The 21,738-nt window shown below is 33.6% G+C and overlaps 1 protein-coding gene and 2 pseudogenes across 1 annotated transcript; 1 reads left to right on the top strand and 2 right to left on the bottom strand.

Moving 5' to 3' along the window:
- The first annotated feature begins 124 nt into the window (after positions 1–124).
- Positions 125–2,326, top strand: LOC110810727 (E3 ubiquitin-protein ligase PUB24 pseudogene; annotated as a pseudogene).
- A 3,400-nt stretch (positions 2,327–5,726) lies between these two features.
- LOC110810710 (E3 ubiquitin-protein ligase PUB23 pseudogene) lies at positions 5,727–7,273 on the bottom strand (annotated as a pseudogene).
- Positions 7,274–13,070: 5,797 nt separating this feature from the next.
- Positions 13,071–21,446, bottom strand: LOC110810708 (Chaperone DnaJ-domain superfamily protein). Its single transcript, XM_022036965.2, has 9 exons — positions 21,240–21,446; positions 16,797–16,887; positions 16,631–16,691; positions 16,345–16,422; positions 15,850–15,923; positions 14,491–14,604; positions 14,275–14,382; positions 13,536–13,574; positions 13,071–13,438 (listed from the first exon to the last, which is right to left on the bottom strand). Exons 1-9 carry the CDS (start codon positions 21,326–21,328, stop codon positions 13,352–13,354), a joined length of 741 nt encoding a protein of 246 aa, XP_021892657.1. The 5' UTR covers positions 21,329–21,446; the 3' UTR covers positions 13,071–13,351.
- Between the last annotated feature and the right edge of the window lie 292 nt (positions 21,447–21,738).

Here is a 21,738-nt window from a genome sequence, read left to right as displayed (position 1 = left end):
AACACACACTTCTACATTGTCTTCCTAGACAATTCCTCACAATATGACAAACCCAACTTGGTAGTTTTTTTCCTATGATTCCATGTTTTTTTAGGATAAATGATCCAATAAGTTCTTGACATTTATCACTTAGTTTAAAACCAACTACTTAGCTCACCAATTCTTTAGTAGGATTATACAATTATACAATAACTATATACCATAGAATATGATATTCGTGTCTTTGTGTATAAAGATAAACTAAGTTTACAATTCTTTTTCAGCTCACTCCATTTTTTCTTGGAATAAAACTTATATATATTCAAAATAAAAGTTAGCATCAATAAACTAAACAAAGCAAAAAGTTCAAAAGCTTAGCAGACAGATGAGATATTGAGCAAAAACCAGTTGGTAGTTTAACTTATAATAGAAAATTTATTTATTACAGTTCAAAGAGTTGACTGCAGAGTAGAACATGCTGAATGGTTTACTCGAGAAGATTTGAATTAATTGATGAAGAAGAAAGAATTCATTGTACTTGTTTTGTTCCTTTTCTGCTAAATCCACTCCCCCTCCATGGCCGCCATGATGTTTCCTACTTTCTCCCTTTTTTGAATTCTCAGTACACAAATCCACAGTGCTCAGATCATTCTCACCACCTCCATCCAATCAAATCTCCATTTGTCTCCTCTTGTGCGTTGACCGTGAAGAAAACACAGATAGAGATCAAGTTTGACTCGTAAAACTACATTTTAAATACGCTACAAATTTGATTGCTTCCCGTCACTCTCCGCTTACTTTTCAACCTTATTATTACATACCATTAAAGCCATTTCATATAAACATATATATATATATATATATGCACAGATGCAAATATGTTTTATGTCTGCCCACCTGCTATTATCTGAATTTGTTCTTTGTATATATAGTTGTATAGATCATATTTACATATAGAACTATGGAGGAAGTTGAAGTGCCTCAGTATTTCGTCTGTCCCATCTCACTGCAAATCATGAAAGACCCAGTTACGGCCATAACTGGAATGACATATGATCGAGAAAGCATAGAGAAATGGCTGAAGACCACGACGAAGACCGACCCTAGCTGCCCAATAACGAAGCAGCCGCTGCCTAGAGACTCCTATTTGACGCCAAACCACACACTGCTTCGCCTAATCCAGGCCTGGTGTACCTCGGGGGGTTTTGATCGGATTCCGACACCAAAACCTCTGCTTGATAAAACCCATGTCCTTAAACTTGTTAAGGATCTTGATTCTGCTTGCTTTTATATGGATAGGTTGATGGAAATTGAGTTGTTGGTGAAGGAAAATGAGAGGAATAGAAAGTGTATGGAGGATGCAGGAGTTTGTAGGGTTATGATCTTGTTGCTTATAAGATTTTTCAAGCAAAAAACAAGTCGTGGAGTCGAAGAAGCTCTGAGAATTTTTCATCTTACTTGGTCTCCATCGGATGAAACCAAGGCTCTTCTCAATCATGAGGTTGATTTCATAAGTGCTTTGACCTGGGTTTTACATTGTGATGAAGTTGAGAATCATGTCAAGACGCAAGCTTTACTAGCCATGAAAATGGTGACGGAGATTTCAAGTGGTTGGATTTCAGAGAATCTAAACTTAGAATTCTTCAAACAAATCATCTCGGTATTGAGAAAAGAAATCTCCCAACAAGCCACCAAATCTGCCTTGCATATTTTGACCGAGGCCTACCCTTGGGGGAGAAACAGAAAGAAGATCATCGAAGCCAATGGCATCTTCGAGCTCATCGAATTAGAGCTATCGAAGCCCGAAAAGAAGATAACAGAACAGGTTTTTAATCTGTTAGCCAACTTGTGCTCTTGCGCGGATGGGAGAGCAAAGTTTTTGAGCCATGCAGGAGGATTAGCCATGGTGTCTAAAAGGATTCTCAGGGTTTCTCCGGCCACGGACGATCGAGGAATTCATATTCTATCATTGATATCGAAATTCTCAGCAACCAAACAAGTTCTTTTAGAGATGTTGAGAGTCGGAGGGGTGACAAAGCTATGTATGGTGATTCAAGCAGACTGTGATGCTTACTTGAAAAAGAAAGCAAGAGAAGTGCTTAGGTTGCATTCTAAAGTGTGGAGCAATTCTCCATGTATTGCTGTGTATCTATTAACAAGATACCAGAGGTAGCATGGATGTTAACTATTAGCTACCATTAGATATATATATATATATGTATATATATATGTATGTATATCTTTGTGTAACATAGTATTTAGAAACAATATAGTACGTGAAGCTACATGAATAATTTATGTTAATTTAGATAATTTTCTATCAATTGACATGATATTTAATAGAGAACTGATTTAAAATGATATTTAAATATCATTAAAAAATATTTTATATTTAAAAATATCAATTAATACAATAAATTATCTAACTAGTTATAATTATCTTCGTAATTAGTATAGACGAGCACTACTATTGTGGAGATGGATAACTCTTTCGAAGCTAGGTTAGAAAGACGAGCGACCAACAATGAGAGATGAGTCGATAATGGTGTCAACTTTCTTTACTTGTTAATTCGTATAGTTATATATATATATATTTATTTATTTCTTCTTTTAAAAATTTAATCGTCGTAAAATATTCTTTTCGCTTAAAGAACATAACGGACTTATTAACAGTTAGTCCATATTGATCATTGTAAACCCAATAATATACTAATTAATTAAATTTTTAATTTTACTGAATCAAATATTATAAACTAGTCATTAACAGTTTCTAATATATTTAAAAAATATAAAATTTATATTTTTAGTAAAATTTAAATACGTAACTTTCAAATAGAATACAAGTATTTTAATTATTGGACATTTAATATATTGTTGTTGATAATATACACTTTCTTTACTTAATAATTTGTATAGTCACGTATAATCTTACTCGATCTTTCAAGAATTGAGCCAAGATATATAGTTGGAAGTGTGGTTATTTAGTGCATCATCTTTATGGGAATAAAGGACTCTTCCAATATTATTTTAAATTTTCATTGTTCTTTTATGAAGGTTATTCCCGTAGTTCTATTGAGTATTCAGAATTATTGTATAAGAAATGTAAACTCTAACACTATTATTTTGTTTCCGCATTTAAATTTATAATTTATTTTTTTTCAAATTCCGAAACGTTACACTAGGTCAAAGTAATAAAAAATAAAACTTATACTTAAATTATTTGCTCTCCAATAAGAATATTATAGTATACAAACTAAATCTTATTAACATTAAAAAAAAGTTTGAGAGCCTATGGTAGTTATGGGAAGCCATAATCCCCACACACACACACACACACACATACATATACACACACACATACATATACACACACACGTATATATATATATATATATATATATATATGAAGAAAAAATGGATGACACCCAAAACACGTTGTGATGGTCCATATTGAGTGGTCCAAAAAATTTTGGACAGAATCAAAGGGATGATAAGATAGCACAAAATAAAAGTATAGCCCACCCCCCATATTTAGTGGTTGCAAAAGTTGACTTTAGCAAATCAAGTGTTGACCGAGAAATTTCAAAAGCATCCCACACACGATTAGATGAATTTTTTACAGGAAATAAATTATATGTATACATCCCCAAACTTTTTGAAACTATGATCCAATCAACCAGCTTTTAATTCAATTTTTAATTTTATTTATACTTAATTTTTAATTTAAATGGTGTATTTTCTTCATCTCTTTTTTAAAAGATTTAGGGTTTGAGTTTCTTTGATCTATACTTATACTACATTATATTATATTTAAAATTTTAAAAAATAAATGATGGGTGGGTTGGAGAATAATGAAAATATAGGTGGGTATGTATGTCAATGCATACCTATACATTATATATAATATATACACGTACATGGAAAATATTATTGGTGTCAAAATCTATGGATGATAGTAAAGACAAACTAAAAAGTTGACAAATATATATATATATATATATATATAGACACACACACACACACACACACACATATATATAATTCATATTCCTACCTAAAATAAAGATTGAAATTAGATATGCTAACGATCGGATATGAAGTTTGAATTGTATATCTACATTTTTAATTTCGATTTTTTTTTTAAAATATTAATATATTGAAAATTGGAATAGCCCATATATATAATTGGTGAACCCATTTGATTTATATAGCTTGAAAATCATATTTCAAAATTTAAATAATTTTTAAAATGATTTTGGAAAAAAAAAATCTCATTTTTAATATTCTAATTTCAATGCCATTTATTGTTATATAATAGAAAATATACTTAATTTTATATGTCCCAACAACTATACTTTAATTAATATTTATATATGAAGTATAAATAATATATTGAAAAAATAGTGATTTTATTTCTTATTTACTTGACATCATACATAATTAAAAAATTAACCCAGTCAAATTTATACATATAAATATAAATTATATATATATATATATATATATACAAACACTAGGTAACGACTAGGTGTAGACAATAAATATAATTAATTAGAAAGGAAACAATGTGGCCAAAAAAAAAAAACAAATTTATAACATTAAATTGAAGAAGAAGAAGAGCATGAAATAAATCAGCTGACTTTCCTTTTTTGTTTTTTGGTTTCCTGTTCTGATGTGAACCTGCCTGCATGATACTAATTAATTAGCCTTTAATTAAAAGCTATTGTCCAATCCTTAATTCAAACATTGCCAAATTCCAATTGTTTGACTTCTGTGAAAATTTCAAAATTCAATCGCTTATACTATTTGCAAATTGTATGTGTACATGTATATATATATATATATATGTATAATAGCAAAAACTACTAACCCAATTCTTTTTTCCCAATTAGTATTTATTTCTATAACTTACATTTAGTTTGTATTTAAAATAAATTCAAGAATTTAGTAGGGTTTATATACAAATATACTCTTGTAAAATAATGAATTGTAAACAAGTGTTGGACAAAAATATTTGCAATTTAGATGGGTTAAGTCTAAGTTTCGATTAATCAGAATACGACTTAAGTTTTTATTTTATATATTCGACTCAACTTGAACAAGGTAAAGTAAAATTTATATTAGACTTGTCTTCTTCATTTGTTTAAAATATATAACAACGAATCGATATATTTCAAATAAAAAAATATAAATATAATAAAAAATATTAAAATATAAATTTACGAACTAAAAATATATTCGGGTTGGATCAGTTTGATATTGAATTACTATGTATTTGAACTCAAATCAAATTGAGAATCGAATTACCACATTCAAAGTAGATGTAAATTTCACGGAAAGATGATTGACACCTGCTTATTTCTGAACATAATGAATCAATTTCAGTATGTTTACTGTGAGCATATAAAACCAAAATCCGATTAGAGTATCCAACAAATATGGTCGCACCTAAAGGTATTAAAATTGAAACATATATCTTATCAAGTGATTGTTTCCGAATCAATTTAGGATAATTGCATTTGTTATTGCTTTTTACTCACTTTCAGTAGGTAGTCTTGTTATAGTACGTTGTTTCTTCGTTTCTTAGGAGAAGAAAATTCGAGACAAAACACTTATACGTTTCCGTTAGAAAAAAATTCAATGAAATGTCGCCTTGATCTTGACAACTATACATATATGGTTGATTAATACTTGTATCGATGAGAGAATGCATCTTTAAGATTGTCTATTACTTGTATGCATCGACACACAAAAATGGCATAAAATTTGTATATAAAAGATGGTAATGTTCTATAACAACTAAATTCTTTTAAGAAGGATAAGAAGACAACAAATGGAGAGGAATACAAGAAGAATTTCTCCAAACCCTAGAATGCAACTTCAAAATCTCCCTCGTCTTCTCCTTCATCTTCAAACTACCTTCCACCTGAAGCACCAAACAAAGCTTCGAAACTGCACCAACCAGCAACATCTCTTGAACAACCCTACCTGTTCCCGAAAACCTACAAATCGCCGATAGTATCCTCACAGCTCGATCACTCACCAAATGAGAAACCCTAAGAATCTTCTTCGACACCGCAGCCAGTCCCGCCCCATGCTTCAGAAACTCCGCTCGCCCATCTGCACACCCACAGAGCTGACAAAGAACCATCATAACCAGCTCACAACTTCTCTTCTCTGTTTCGTCAAGAAGAAGCTCGATCAACACATGCACCGCACCAGCTTCTACAGCTTTGATTCTGTTTCGTCCCCATGGACAAATCTCGATCATCAGCTTCAATGCCGCTTTTGATGCTTGTGCCGAGATTCGATCTTGAAGGACACGTACTATTTCAGTTAACAACTCGGGTCGGGTGGCGATCAACCGGGTCGGATCCGAAACCTCGGAAATGGATTTCAGTGACATTGTAGCGTAAGCTCTTGATTGGTAACTCCCATTTTTCATCACTTGCAGAACCAACGAGTCCACGAACTCACCATCTTTAGCGAGAATGTCCTTTACAGAATTACTCTCAGTGAGTCTTAGATGGTGAAGAGCGCTCAGCGCCTCTTCTCTCTCAGTCGTATAAAGCTCAGAGCTTTTTATGACTGACGTCAAGAACTCGACAACAGCGCCGGAGGACTCGAGGAGAGTCTGGTTTCTTTGGGCGTCAACCGCGATGGATATTAACGTTTTGAGACACCTGGTGCGGAGATGAGGGAACTTTGTGGCGTCGGCGAGGAGTTTGGCGATTTGGGTTTTGTGAAGGAAAGGTTTGGGAGCTGGGATATTATTTCTAACGAAGTCGCCATGGGAGGAGTTGAGGGTAGACCAGGATTGGATCAACCGGAGAAGGGTGTGGTTGGGTGTTAGGGTTTGGTCGAGTAGAGATTGTTTGGTTACCGGACAAGTTGCGTTGTTGAATTCGAAGAGCCATTTCTCTATGTTGTCTCTGTCGTAGGTTATCCCTGTCGTCACCGTCACTGGATCTCTCATCAGCTGAAGAGAAATCGGGCAGAGAAAATGCACAGGAACATCAATGTCGTCATTCTGATCCATTTTCTTTACAGCAAAAATAATCAGAGTCGACCGAGGAAATCAAGAATGGATTATTCTCTGATAGAATAACAGATCCTACACCTCTCTCTCTCTCTCTCTCTGTATACTGTTTGTATAATTTGTGTACGTGAGTTTATATCTATATATATATAGATATAGGAAAAAAAATGGTATGTGGGTATAGCAGTGGAGATCGGAGTGAGTTGAATTGAACTGGAAAAATGGGGTGGTGAGGAATATGCTTTATACCTTCAAGAAAATAAAATTTAACTCAAACTTTTTTATTTCTATCTAATTTTTTAAACGCCATTATAGTTGAAGTCAACACACTGGAAATTGAGAGAGAGAGAGAGAGAGAGAGAGAGGAAATGAGAGGTTGAATTTAATAAAAGAAAGGACTTACTTCCAAGATTTTGGAAGGAGAAATTAATTATTAATTTAATAATTTAATCATATATAATACATACATACATATATATATATATATAAAAGTCATTATTTGAGTGAATGGTTAAAATATTACTTACGAGTTTGAATGGAATTGGGTTCCCATATATTTAAGGTTATTATATGTATACATACATACATATATATATATATATATGAATGAACTTGGCAAAAGATAGAGAAAAGAAAGTCTTGTTGATTAATATATATGTATAGGGGCAATAAATGAGGTGAATGGAGGCATGCTTTGGGCCAAGCGACGTCGGTGTTGAGAAGCGAAACATGAATGTGCACCACACCCTCACTTCATTGCTTCTTCGAAGATTTTGACTTTATAATATATATGTATATATATATATATATACAAAACTTTGTCGTTAATCTTAATTTTCTTAAAATAAAATCAAACCCTTCATAAATTATGAAAGATTACTTGTGTTCATGCATTCAATTTCATTGGTTTATTATTATTTCTTTTTAAAACATAGTTTCTAGTTGTTTAAACATTCATTAAAAATCTTTATGGGAGGTGTTTTAGCATATTGTTAATTGATTATATAGAAGTAATTTTTTAGACCGCTTGTGAATTTGCTAAAATAAACCAATGATATTTGACACTAGTGGCAAAAGGACAATCCATTATTATCAATATTGTGATCCATACACCCTTTGAATATTAGAAAAAAAGTAGTTCAATGCCAATTAACTCTTCAATACTTTGGTAATGAATATTCACCACTTATTTAAAACAACGTTATGAAAGTTCTGTGGTCGCCCAACTTATTATTGTAAATGGAGAAGGTCAAGTTAAAGTAAGTCTTTTCGAATTCTTTATTCTTTATTGATTTAGACATTAAGGGTTTTACACGGAATAAATTCTACGGTCATTAACTAATTCTTTATACAAATTATTAAAAATGTGAGACAGAAACTCTATTTTCAACTAGTTAATCTCTTTATTGTAAATCAGTAGGAAACAAACGAGTCCCGATATAGTGACTACAAAAGGCTCGCATGCTGGTCAATGACAACGTTTACGAAATGCGAGAGGAAAATATTTACCGAATTAAGAAGAGCACGACAATTTTGGCATGATAGATGGAGAAAGAAATCAATATATTATGTATCTATAACACCGTCTAATGGACTTGAGGAGACTAGGGCAACTCCTCATAAAAAGCAATGTTAGAGAAGCTTTAAGTGTATAAGGTAATGCATTTCAACAAGGACAAGCACCTTGAAGAAGACGGTCATCCTTCCACACATACGTGTGAGAAGTAACATGTTACATTGTTGGAAAAACCCAAAGGGATAAATATGGGGCAGTAAAGAAAACCTAAATAGATGATAACTCTAAATGAGATATGTGCTTATTGAGAGAGATGTAAAAACTTTTAAAAGAGACCATTAGTACTAAACCATATTCATTTAGAGGAGTTGATGGTCAACATTTTCATTAGATGAGCCTAAAAGAAGCACAGAAAAAGACAAATAATACTTCTAAAGGAGATACAAAGTCTATTAAAAAATGTATAAATCTGCTAAACTATAATACATACTTACTTGAAGGAGTTTGAAGCCAAACTTATAACACCCAACATTTGTTTTTATTTTTATTTTTATTTTTTAAAATATAGTTATTTATTTATTTATTTTATTTTAATTTAATGAAAAAATGGGTTAAAAATTGATAAATGATTAAATTGAAAATAATTTTGGAGAAAAACATGTGAAAATTTAGGTTTTGGGGGTATTTTTGAAAGAAAAATCAGAAACCGGATGTCAAAACGCAATTTAAAAAAATTGCACCACGTCAAATGCCTGGTCAGCAGCCCCGACCAACTAGGACGCGCCAGGTGGCAGAGGCGCTGATGCGGGAGGCCACGCGGGGGGGAGCCACATAGGTGATCCGTGTGCGCGCGATCGAACGGCTGAGGTCTGTGTTCCGCGCGCACGGACGACCCATATTGAAATCGCGCACGGAGAGCCCAGATTGAATCGTGCACGGACGGCTCATATTGAATTGCGATAAACTGTCCAGATTCACTCCCTATTTAATCACGATCAGATGTTCTAGATCAAAAGCGATGGACGGTCCAGATCAAAAGCGGATGGGTATAAATAACCTCATCTGCACCCAAACTCTAACCCTAACCCTAGCCGCTAGAACCTCTCGCCGGAGAAGATGACCCAACCGCCGGGGAACCGATCGTTGCCACCCGCCGCCGCACCGGAACAATTTTCGACCGCCAAAAGAGATAAAAATTTTATCATTTGCTCAAAATTTAATTTTAAACACACTCATGACCAAATTGGAGCAAAATGACCAGCCGATTGGCCGAAAAATACTGGCAAAGTCTGGCGGTGCCGCCGTGGGGTATTTCGAAAAACGCCTCCAATGAGGCCTTTTCCGATTCCCGTTCGATGTAATTTTTCCACCATTGTGATCACCGTTTTCTTCTCTACAAGTTGACGAGAACAAAACACCCAACCGCAACGTGAGCTGGAGGAACCGTCGCTGGTGAGTTTCAGCTTTCTATGTTTTTTCAACTAACTAAGGGATCTAAGTGTGTTTTCTCGCAGGAACTGATGCAAATTTGGCTGAATTCGGCTGAAAATGGTCAAAAACAGCCAACCCGAGGCGGATCGCCACCGCCGTCGCTAGAGCACGGCAGAGCCGCTGTGCCGGATTTCTGAAATTCGCTGAGTAGGTCCTGAGACTGATTTTTGGATTATTTGAGACATTTGTAGGTACCGTAAGAGCATTTCAATTCCCGAAGAAAAATTCAGGGAACCTAGAGATCGCCCGTAAGCGCAGTAAACTATTTAATTTTTCGGTGTCAAATCAAGTAAGGACTCATCACCCTATTTTCTATCATAAATTTGAAGTTTAAATAAATAATAATACGATCTTTTGTACAAATTAAATAGATGTGTATAATTAATTACAGATTGGTAATGGAGCCCGAATCAGATATTGTTCTCTGTTGATTTATTTTATAGTCTAAAAGCATGATGGTATCTGGTTTATATATTTTATAGTTTAAATGCATGTATTACTACTTTACTTGACCACTGCTTAATTTTGGAATTTAAGATATGATTGCATTACCGGATGCAAGTTCATTTGTTTATATAATTATGTTTGATTTGGTAACAGGGACTAAAGAAAAAGAAGAAAGCGGTGTGATCTAATAAACAGATAAGATGACAGCCTCACTAGATATTCTGGGAGATGGTGGACGGACCGGGTTCATAGGGAACCCTACCGTAAACGTTGTCTCATACCGGACATGGTATGGAGACTTGGTCATTTGGCGCTCATACCGGACGGAGTATGGGGACGGCTCTGTAATTAAGATTGTTAAGGGAAAGGGTTCACATGTAGCGAAGACACCCCTATGGATCCCCATGGATATTAATAGGCTAGTGAAACGAGAAACAGTTATGATTTAATTATTGGTAATAAATATGAATTTATGATATGTTCTATATTACTGATTGTGCATGAAGTTATGATCTGTGTGATATTATTGTCTCTATAGGTTGTTTTCATAAATTCCACAACAGTAAATGAACTGTAAATGATTTTACGATTGATAAACGAATTGCTAAATTTAGTGCTCCATTAGTTGTTTTGATTTTCTACCAACCTTTGCTTCTCTGCTGGTGTTATAGTGTGATATCTTTACTGGGCTAGTGTACCTCATCCCTTATCTAACTATTTCAGATCAAGAAGACCTGGTTCCAGATCCCGATCTGCAGGAAGATTACGAGTAAATGCTCGATACTTTCTATTTTTCCTTATCTTTCGTATTTCTCGTGTTTCTTTCAGATGATTCATTCCGTAATATTTATTTAGTACTTTTAAATAATTGTGTAAGGGATGTAAAACTTAACCTTTTATTTCGTTTCTGCACTTAAACTATTATATATTTCCTTTTTTGAATTTTCGGAATCGTTACAAAACTCATCATCAATGAATGTATAAACTAAATATAATTGTCAATTTTAGTTATTTCATCAATTTTTTTTGCTATTTCCAAATAAAATAATAAAAAATTAAATTAATTTACAGATAATATCTTTTTTTCGAACGATTATAAAACTTTAACCATTTCTCAAAATCTGTCAATTAGTTAACAACCATACAATCGATATGATATATTAAGTTGTTGCTTCAAACTTCTAGAAGTTACTACGATGAATGATGTACAAAAACCTACAACTTCACCTCAAAATTTTTCTCCATTCATCCGCTCATAAAGAATTGTCAAACTATTTGACTTTTTCACACGTTCCAATATAAATAATTAGTCAATTAAAATACATAAAAAAAAACCTTTAAAAATTGTAAATAATATTTTGAAAATTGTTATAAAATAGCTTTTTTTAAAAAAAATTTTCTAATGACCAATTTTATAATTTTGCATGTAATTTAAATGGTAGATGAATATATTTTGGGAGTTCACAAAACAAAGGATATAATAATTTTCAATTCTTTCTTTAAAGTAAAGAAAATTTCGTTGAAATACATACATACACATATATATATATATACATATATGCTTGTTAATGTACTTATATGTTAATATCATGAGGGATGTGTTTAAACATAGTCTAATATCAAATTATAAACCATTTAGAAAAAAAAAAAAAACTTGTACACATAATACTGAAAATCTTAAGAGAGGTTCATGAGACTCATGCTTTTTTTTTTTTTTTTCCCAATAAATTCTCTAAGAATTGCTATTAAAATCGTACACCCATTTGTGCGTGATGTTAAATTTAAATATTATGCACGAAAAAAAAAATAAATAAATTCGTAAAAATAAAATAAAAGTAATTTAATCCCAACCATGGGATTCCAAATAGCAAGAATTCCGTGAAGTTATTAAATGCGCCACAAAGCAATATATATGGTTAATGCCGACATATACATAAATGCATACATATATATATATATATATATATATAGACATACATACATATATATGTACATAAAAGAAATTAGCATCAAGGGTATTACATATTTTTGTTAGAATACAATTCAAAATGCAATTTACAATAAAACAAGATTGCTTGTCTATAAGAATTAAGAAAAGAGTGTAAAACTCTACAAAGTAAACACAGTTTAATATATATATATATATATATATATGTACATACATAGGCATACGCACGATTATATAATAATGTATAGGTGGGGTTGTGGATAAAACGTGCGTAGCTGGGTGGGGATATGAATGAAATGAATAATATATTGGCGGTCAAACTAAACTAACGTTTGAGTTTGAGCTGGGATTAGATTCAGCAACTGTATGAGCTGGATGGATCGTTGGGGATGCCTCACTATCTACATCTCTATCTATCTATATATATATATATATATATATATATAGATATACACACACACACATTTATCAACTACTAAATATATATAAAATATACATACTACAATCTTATATATGTTTGTGTTTATTTCGTTGTCAGCTATTATAAAACCAATGCAATTGCAGGAATCGAACTATGCATGATGTCTATATAAACTATATATATATATATATATACATACATACACACACACACACAATTTGCTTGCAGATAACAGAAAATTTGACTGTAAAATAAGCCCTACTCCAGTGTCAAACATATCAGAGGTTTAAGTTTCTAAACTTAGAAGAAGATGCTTTATACAATCAGTCAATTCATCAGCACTTACCTAAGACCTTACAATATGTAGGGTTCACTCGAACAAAAGGGCATCAGGCAACAATGTAAAATAACAAGCCTTTTTTTTTTTTAAGGACTCGGTACAAATTTTAGCGAACAAGTTACCTCCCAGATATCGGTTGTATGTCAAGAAAAAATCGTGATAAATTCCAGCTAACCTCGCTTTACGGGCCTCTGAACATAAGATTTGTTGGGATCTTCTGTCTTCAGTTTTGGAGGCCGCATTTCTCCTTTTTTAGCCTGCAAACATGTTTTAGAATATTAGGCCATCTGTTTCCTTCCATGAATGCACACAAACTGGAGGGAAATAAAGAACAGCTGCGTCAGTTTGTCTCACCTTCTTTCCTGATTTCATGAAATCTCTCCAGCTAGAAACCTGGAAAAGGAAAGAAAACAAAAAAACCACTATTAATCCCGAGGGTTTAAAAATAGTGTGCTCCATGGAAGATGAGATTCAGATAGTATGCAAAAAAGTTGACCGACATGGGTACCAATGATTGAAACACAATTTGACTCGACACTCTCCCTTGAGCTTGTTATGGACTCTCTGGATAAACTAGATGACTTTGTAACTCCCTTCTCAATTCCTCAAAGAAATAACTAAGTTATACCTATCAAAACCAGCCTTAATCACTTTGTTGCCTGCCATATTAATTACAGTGGTAAAACAAGATATGCAGCCTAAAATGGCTGATCAATTGACTGTCTTTCAAATGTCTTTCACATTTACACAAAATGTTATTTGCAATTTTCATTGTCGTCCAAACTACCAAATTGTAAGAAAAATCTCATTGTTACCACCAGAATTAACATCACAGCTAACACCACATGCATTATCATTATATCACTCAACCCTGCCACTGCCATCGCCATCATCAGCACTTATATTATCTCATGTCACTACCACTAATTACAATGATGATAACATATTATACATATATATATATATATAAATTGGTCAAAGAATCAAAACATTCAATCTTAACGTCATAAATTCCAAAATTTTCTTCATTTTCATATTGTACCAGATACCAGTAAAATGATACATATAGCACCGGAAGGCGAATGAGACTAACCCTTTGCTCTCTTGTTCCTTCCCACTGCTCCTCGTGCTCACGCTTTCTTTTCCACATCTCTTTTTGCTCCTCTTCATCCCTCTTTAATCTGCCCTCTTCTTCAGATATCTACACAACAATGGAAAAACAACAATAATAATAGGAAATAGATAAGAATGATTATGATATTAGGCTAAAAATTGTGGATAAGATGAATCCAGCCTCCTCTTAGCTCACCCTCATCTGCATTTTTCTCCGTCGCCATTCTTGCTCGGTCAATAATTCTTGGACCTTTTTTTTCACTTCCTGCTGAAACTCCTCCGACTGCTCATATTGTTGTTCATATTTTCCCTGATTCACAACAAAGAGGGCATTCAAATCAATAAAGAGAAACATTAGGTTCCTCATATTATGTGCTGGAGTTAAAAATAGCAACAGCAAACATTTATGGTCCATTTGGTTCAATTTTCGATCCATTTTTGATTAATTCTTGCTCTCCATTTCCATATTAGTCTTGATATAAACTAATATTTATGTGTATGTCTTGATATAAACTAATATTTATGTGTGTGTATATATATATAATAGATTACACAGAAGTCCTTAAAATTTGGGTATAATTACATTATGTCCATGATTTTCTAAAAATAACAATTTAGTTCTAGCATTAAATATTTATATATATGTTTAAGATTCATCTTTTAACGAATCAAATAATAGTTTGATGTGTCACAAGGCTGTCGAATAACAAAAAAACTTAAATAAGCAATTCCACTTGAGAAGATACAAAAAGTAACGACTTTAGCTAATATGGTAAAGAAAAAGCAAAAGTAAGATCGTCAGAAGGAGAGTGATCCTAGAAACCTACAGTGGTTTTTCTTTCAAGATTTTTGCAATGGTAAAATAACAAAAAGACTAGGTTGTTCTTTTCTAACAACTATAAACTCAGTTGCAACTATATCAAAACTTTAAGAACTTTCAAAATTTTTGCAATGGTAAAATAACAAAAAGAATGAATAACGTTGTAATCTATATTATGTTTCCCACATAAAGAAAAGGACATTACACTCCACCATGAGGTGGGAGTAGCCCCAGCCTACGGTCCTGGTTGAGTATATTCTGAAACCCACAAGGTTGTCCTCCTAACCAAGATGGCCAAACCACTGTGCAGAGAGGTAATTTTCGTGGGACTATCGACTTTATAGCTGTAGAAAAATCTACGGATTTTTAATGATTACTTTTCACCCAGCCAGGATTTATGGAATGGATGATGTTTTTAGCTATATTATGGGCAAAAGCTTATGGGTAGTTCTATGATATCACGCTATCTGTGCTTCACAGGAACTGGTATGCGATAGCCTCGTAATTCTAAGGGCAAGGACTTTTTTGGTTTCTCATTATGCTATATGCTTTTTGTATTTTTTTTTTTTTTAAATGCTATATGCTTTTTGTGTTTCTTGATCCGAATCTTCTATATGAAGGCTTTATGAGGGTAACCATTCTGCCCATATGTAATTATCTTCTTAATAACATATCTTTTTCTATAAAAAGAATGTAAGATATTAGGCATAGATGAAGAAAAGAACCTGGGCCTACCTCATCAACTAATGACTTTAGTTTAGAAGCTGCATCTTTCTTCAGCTGCTTCTTTCTCTTTGCTCTAAGTTCTTCTGTATTTCAAAATAGATAATATGAACTCCTGTCAGATTATCAGGAATTGTTCAAAAAAGAAAAAAAAAAGGAACATAAACCATGTTAAATAACTTAAGATCAGGCACATAAGCCTGTCATACAGCCAGAGTACTAGCAATAGAAATGAAATTTGGGGCAAGATCGTAGACTTACTACTTGACAGGGATGTATCTCATGTTCAGAAAGAAAATAAAGGAAAGAAGAAAAATTCGCAGCCAGATGATAAAAGAAGGAAATGGGAGACAAAAGTACAAACAAAATCGTAGCATCAACAAACAGCTAGGGCTATCAAGAAGCCAGTGTTAAAATGCTAACAACTTTTTCTTGATAATTTTCAAATTGTAAAAATTTACTGTAAAGTATAATTTGTCTAGAAAAAACTCTTAGAACTTTACAAACCTTTTGCTGCGTTAACTTGGCTAAGCAGATAATCTCTTTCTTGTTGATCGAGTAGTAATTGTTGAGCTTTCGCCAATGCTGCACACAGGACAACAAAAGCATGAAAAGTAAGATTGTTTTCCTGGAACTTGTAATGCACAATATATTTAAGAAAACTGAAGTTGTGTCCAATATAGAAATATTTCATGATTATCTATTTTCTGTGTTTTATCCGGAAAAGAATAATCCCTCTGACATCCAATATCACTGCTAAAAGGGGCGGGTAAAAAGAATAAATCTACAAAACCTCCAAAAGCCTCCTTTGCCTGTGGATGCTTGCATTTATCAGGGTGAACCATCAAAGAAAGCTACAGATTTTGACATTAAACAAGTCAATAAATAATAGGAATCAAGATGAGCACAATCATAAGGTTAAAAGGAGACACTGATCCAATGCCATGTCAGAGACTTACCTTGCGGTACTGCTTTTTCGCATCCTCTGGTGATGCATCAAATGGTAAGTTTAGATAATCAAATGGATTTAGCTTGAAGCACGAAAGAATCCTATGAAAAGATCCCAGAAGAAAAACTATTCTTTACTAAAAGAGTAAGTATTATTTGAAATAGAGAAAAGCAATACAAGTATTGGAAAGAAATTTATCCTATAAACCTCCAAAAATAAACAACAGAAGCAAAGAGAGAATGACTCAAACACAATAACAACATAATCAATCTGTGATGGATGATGAAGAAACACCAAAACCATGGACCTCATCTCAAAAAGCAGAGAGAAAAAACTCCTTAGCTCAAGAAATAATATCCAAATGAGACCTAGCTTAGGAAAAGATAGCACCTTTTGACAACAACATATTCTCCTTATTTTGCCTAAAACTATGTAAATAAGTGGAGATAAAAATCTCTAGGAAACGTCAAACAAGGAAAATTATCCAGTCCAACTCTCCAAGGCACAATTGAAGAAACAAATGGCCACAATTCTCCAAAAGCTGAAAGTACATCAAACAGATATTTGGAGAAAGAGATCTATGCATCTGAAGCAAGTTATTACTGTTCACTTCGTTCAAAACAAGAATCTAGACAAGGTTTTTAACATTGGATGGAGCTTAAACTTTCCAGAAAGAGGTACAAAAGGCAGAGTTGTGAAGTAGCCTATGGGTAAGAAACTCAAAAAACAATTTACAAGTGTTGACCTCGAAGAGTCAAGAACCCACAAACTACAATTGGGACAAGCAGAAAAAGTATTATGACAGAGCACACAAATTTTTGACAGGAAAACAAGATACAATAACCTAAACAAAGAAACATTAAGAAAAAGGATTGGCATATTATAATTTATTATTAAATACCACTCTTTTCGGTTTTGGATCTTCCAAATCATTCCCGTAGGAGATGCGGACCCATTTTTATACCATCATTGCATTTTAACGGGTATTGTTTAGTGGTAAAAGTGTGAGTTGTTCAATCCAAAGGTTAATCGTACGCTAGCAACTTTACATAAGACAGAGTTCAATGCGATGTATGGATAATCTACTAAGGGAATATAAATATACGAATATGGTACATACGATCTAGAGTAATAGCAAAAAAGATTACAATATTAGGGAATCAATTGTTACTAATTTTTATTAGGAATTACAATTATTGTATTTTTACATCATAAGCTTCTCTAGAGAAGAACTTATAAGTACTGTAACTTTTATATTCCAAACTTATCCCCTTTTAGTAATTATGAACTCTAACCAGAAGCACCAACAAGTCAGCCTATAGAAAAAAAAAACAAAAAAAAAAGAGCAACTATAACCATAGAAAATTAAACTGCATAGGTTAAGCCCAAGCTAATAATACTTAAGTAATGACTTCATGGTACCCCATTCATGGACTAAATAATGGAACAAATGAGTTAAAAGAGAATTGCATTAAACTATGTGGTTATTGTAAAAATACCCACACAGCATATGGAAATAAAAGTAAATGCAAGACAGAAGAAGGAAAGAACAGAGAGAGCCTTTACTGCTGTTCAGCAATTTGCCTACCCCATCGATGTACCTTTTTTTTCACTTTAAAGAACTTCACCTTACAACCAGGATTTTTTATTTATATGAAGGAGAAAGCTCAAAGCTACAAGAATACCCTATAACTAAAAAAACCTCAAAAGCTATGGCAACATAGACAATGCTTCATCCCCAGCACCAAGCAAACCAGCAAAGGATATGCCAGGACATGATGATGATTCATCCTTGGGGAATATTCATAGGAAACAAAAATCCACATCCTTTCACTAGGACCTTTTGTGAAGAGTAACCTCTTATATATGAACCTCAACTCAGCAGTTGCATTCTTCGCATTTTCTTTTTAGAAGAAACAGCTAAATCTGAATTGTCGCAATTTGTCTGTCTTTGATGTATCACACTTTCCTTAAAGTTCATGGGTGTCACAAGTCACTGTAATATGGTTATCTACTACTGTTTTTGATAGAATATATGGTCATTCATGTCTTTAATAAGTCTGTTTTTTAGGAATTTGATGCAGATTACTTCTCCCAAAGCCAGAAGAAAGCCACATAGATTCATTTCTTTATAAGTACACATGCAGCTATAATAGAATTATCTTTTATCACGAATTTAGCGAAATTCCACGGAATAAATCATGAAATCGTGTTCATCAGTTCCACTTTATCTAAATCACTTCAAATCTAGCTTGCAGCTCTTACAAGTTAGAGAGCAAATTCTGAACCTTCAATGCACTCTTGTATTCTCTGAAGCTGTCTCAGGACTCAGAATCAACTTGAATAATTCTGCATTGGTGGCTTTTGGAGAAAACATCAACGGGGAGGATTACGCAATGGTTTTAGGATATAATGTCAGCAAGCTTCCCTTGAAACACTTAGGCTGTCCTTTGAGGGCTAGACCTAATGACTGTAGTATTTGGGACTCGGTGTCTTAGAAATTGGACAGTTGGAAGAGAGATTCATTATCGAAACGTGGAACTCACTGCCATCAAGCGCACACTACCCAACCTCTCTCTATTTATTATCTCTTTTCCCTATTCCTTCTTAGGTGGCCAAGCAACTAGAACCATAGCAATGTCCTTTTATTTGGTGTGACAGGAATGACCAACAGTGTTATCATTTGATGTCTTGGGTCTCAACCAAGAGGTCATTTATTGAAGGTGAGCTTGCCATTAGATCCTTGAGGGAGAAACAAATCATTATTAGCCAAGTGGTTGTAGTAACATGAGTTGCATGGGCCAGTTGTGGTGGCAGGAGTTTCGAGCCAAATTGTGACTGAAGGAAGGGGCTGAAAAACCAGGAAGGATGAAATATCAAGAATCAGCCTTTGAAGACGGATCAGCAGATAGTATGGTATTGTACTATACCTAACAGAGTTTAAGGTGGGACTTGGGTGAGTAGAAAGGTCTTTAGGAGGTAATTGTGTCGTGCCACTCCTTTGACGATTTGCTTCCCGGGCATTTTTTCCTTGGTAGTGGATAAGGAAGCGATTGTTTTAGGATATAAAGGACGTTCGGCTATCAGGTAAAGTGTCTTGGAACATTCGGCTTAATAGAAACCTCAATAACTGAGGGATAGCAAACTTTATGGAGTTCATGATTCTTCTTCACTAGTGCTCAGTTGAGATCTCAAGGGATAAAGATGGAATTTTTTGGTAAAACCCTTGACAATAGTTTATACTTCCAGAATGCTTTGGCTTTTAGATTTCCTTGGAAGCAAATTTGGAATAGCAAGGCCTCACTTTGGATTGCTTTTTTTAATAGGAAGCAGTTTGGAGGAGAATTCTCACTTTGGATAACTAGAAGAAGAGAGGAAAGACCACAGTCAATGATTGCCCTACATGTTTGCAAGAGTATGACACCCCCAAAAAATCTCCTTTGGTGTTTAGAGGCTACAAGGTTGTAGGATGCAGCGGTTGGCCTTCTAAACTTGAGCTTGGCAGTGCGTTGGTTGGTTGAGAAAGGGCTGTGAGCTTGGTTGAGCACTGAGACACATAAATGATAAACTAAGTGCAAACTTGTTTAAGCACATTCCTAAGTCTATGTAGATCATTTGGCAAAAGACAAACGAGAGAATTTTCAAGGGCATTTGTTCTCCTTTTGATAGGATAAGAGATCACTGATTTTCTTCCCTAAGAATTATGTTGATAGAGAGGGAATACCTTTTTGGATGATAAGCATTTAATAAACCTTCTTATAATTTTGGGTTCTAACTTTACGTAAATCTTTAGTATTTGGGATGGACTCCCTTCATGCCTATGTTTTGTCTTTATCCTCTGAAAAGATGTCCTAAATTTCCTTTGCCTGTGAGAGCTAGAATCTCAAATCTCTCCCCACACCTAGGAAAATACAACAATATCCAATACCTTTGCAAACTTCTGCAACACCCCCCCCCCAAAATAATCATATGCCCGCCAAATTAACTAAAGAAAATCAACATGGAGAAAATGTCCTAATTCATCTACACAATCTACCATGCGACCTATTGGACCCATTCAATCCCCAAAGCACGTATAACTCCAATAGGAATGCAAGAATTGAAATGAAATAATAGTTCAACTAGGTTTGACTGGCTACAAATATGTAAAATTTCTACTCTTCAATCCCTAATTGAGCAAATTCGACAGTAAACCAAAAAGGCAGAAATAGAAAATTCATGGAAGTTAAGTTATCTAGCGAAAAAAAGGCCCTGAAAAAAAAAACGCTAATACACAGCAATTGCTGAGCAAAGATGCGATTATCTTCATGTTCATATGCATACGATTGAACAAAACACATGCAACTGTTTCTCATCCATGCTATGCCTTTTATGAATTCGATGCTGCCAAGTAAACAACCAAACATGGAAACCCTAAGTATGCGTATCGAAAGAGAGTTCAAGAGATAGAAACCTGGCGACTTCATTATCCCTCTCGACTTCGCTGACTTCTGCAAAGAAGGCTTTGAGAAGTAAATCATCATCTGCAGTTGTCTCTCCCATGGTGCTTTTGCTATCTCTCTGTCTCTGTATCTCTCTCCTGTACAAAACGCAAACTGAGTGGCGATTTCTGGCCGTTCTCAACTCGGTCCAACCACTTCACTTGACTCGGACTACTGAATTTAGCCTCAACAAATACTACCACCTTACTTTTTTCAAGAGAATTTTTTAAATAAAAAATTATATATTTTATTAATTAAATTATTACATATTTATTAATTATAATACAATTTTTTAATAAAAACACATAAAATCTACAACTCTTATAAAAATAATAATAATAAACATTCAATCAAAAAATTGTTAATTTTTAAAAAATATATATTTATAACACCACGAACATGATAACTTACACGCTGTTTTATATCTCCGTAAATCTAGGAACTTTTACTTGCATTGTATCATTTGGTATA

The sequence above is a fragment of the Carica papaya genome, chromosome 5 (assembly GCF_054855325.1).
Source record: "Carica papaya isolate Zhongbai chromosome 5, ASM5485532v1, whole genome shotgun sequence".
Taxonomy (NCBI): Eukaryota; Viridiplantae; Streptophyta; class Magnoliopsida; order Brassicales; family Caricaceae; genus Carica; species Carica papaya.
Note: the sequence above shows the minus strand (reverse complement) of the source record. Positions and strands in the feature narration are given on the sequence as shown.

Coding starts and splice junctions, on each gene's coding strand:
- LOC110810708 (XM_022036965.2), bottom strand. CDS start 21,328: ATGGGAGAGACAACTGCAGATGATGATTTACTTCTCAAAGCCTTCTTT. Junction 16,692..16,796: donor CGAAAAAGCAGTACCGCAAG/GTAAGTCTCTGA, acceptor CAAAATCTGTAG/CTTTCTTTGATGGTTCACCC. Junction 16,423..16,630: donor GGCAAAGGAGGCTTTTGGAG/GTTTTGTAGATT, acceptor TCCTGTGTGCAG/CATTGGCGAAAGCTCAACAA.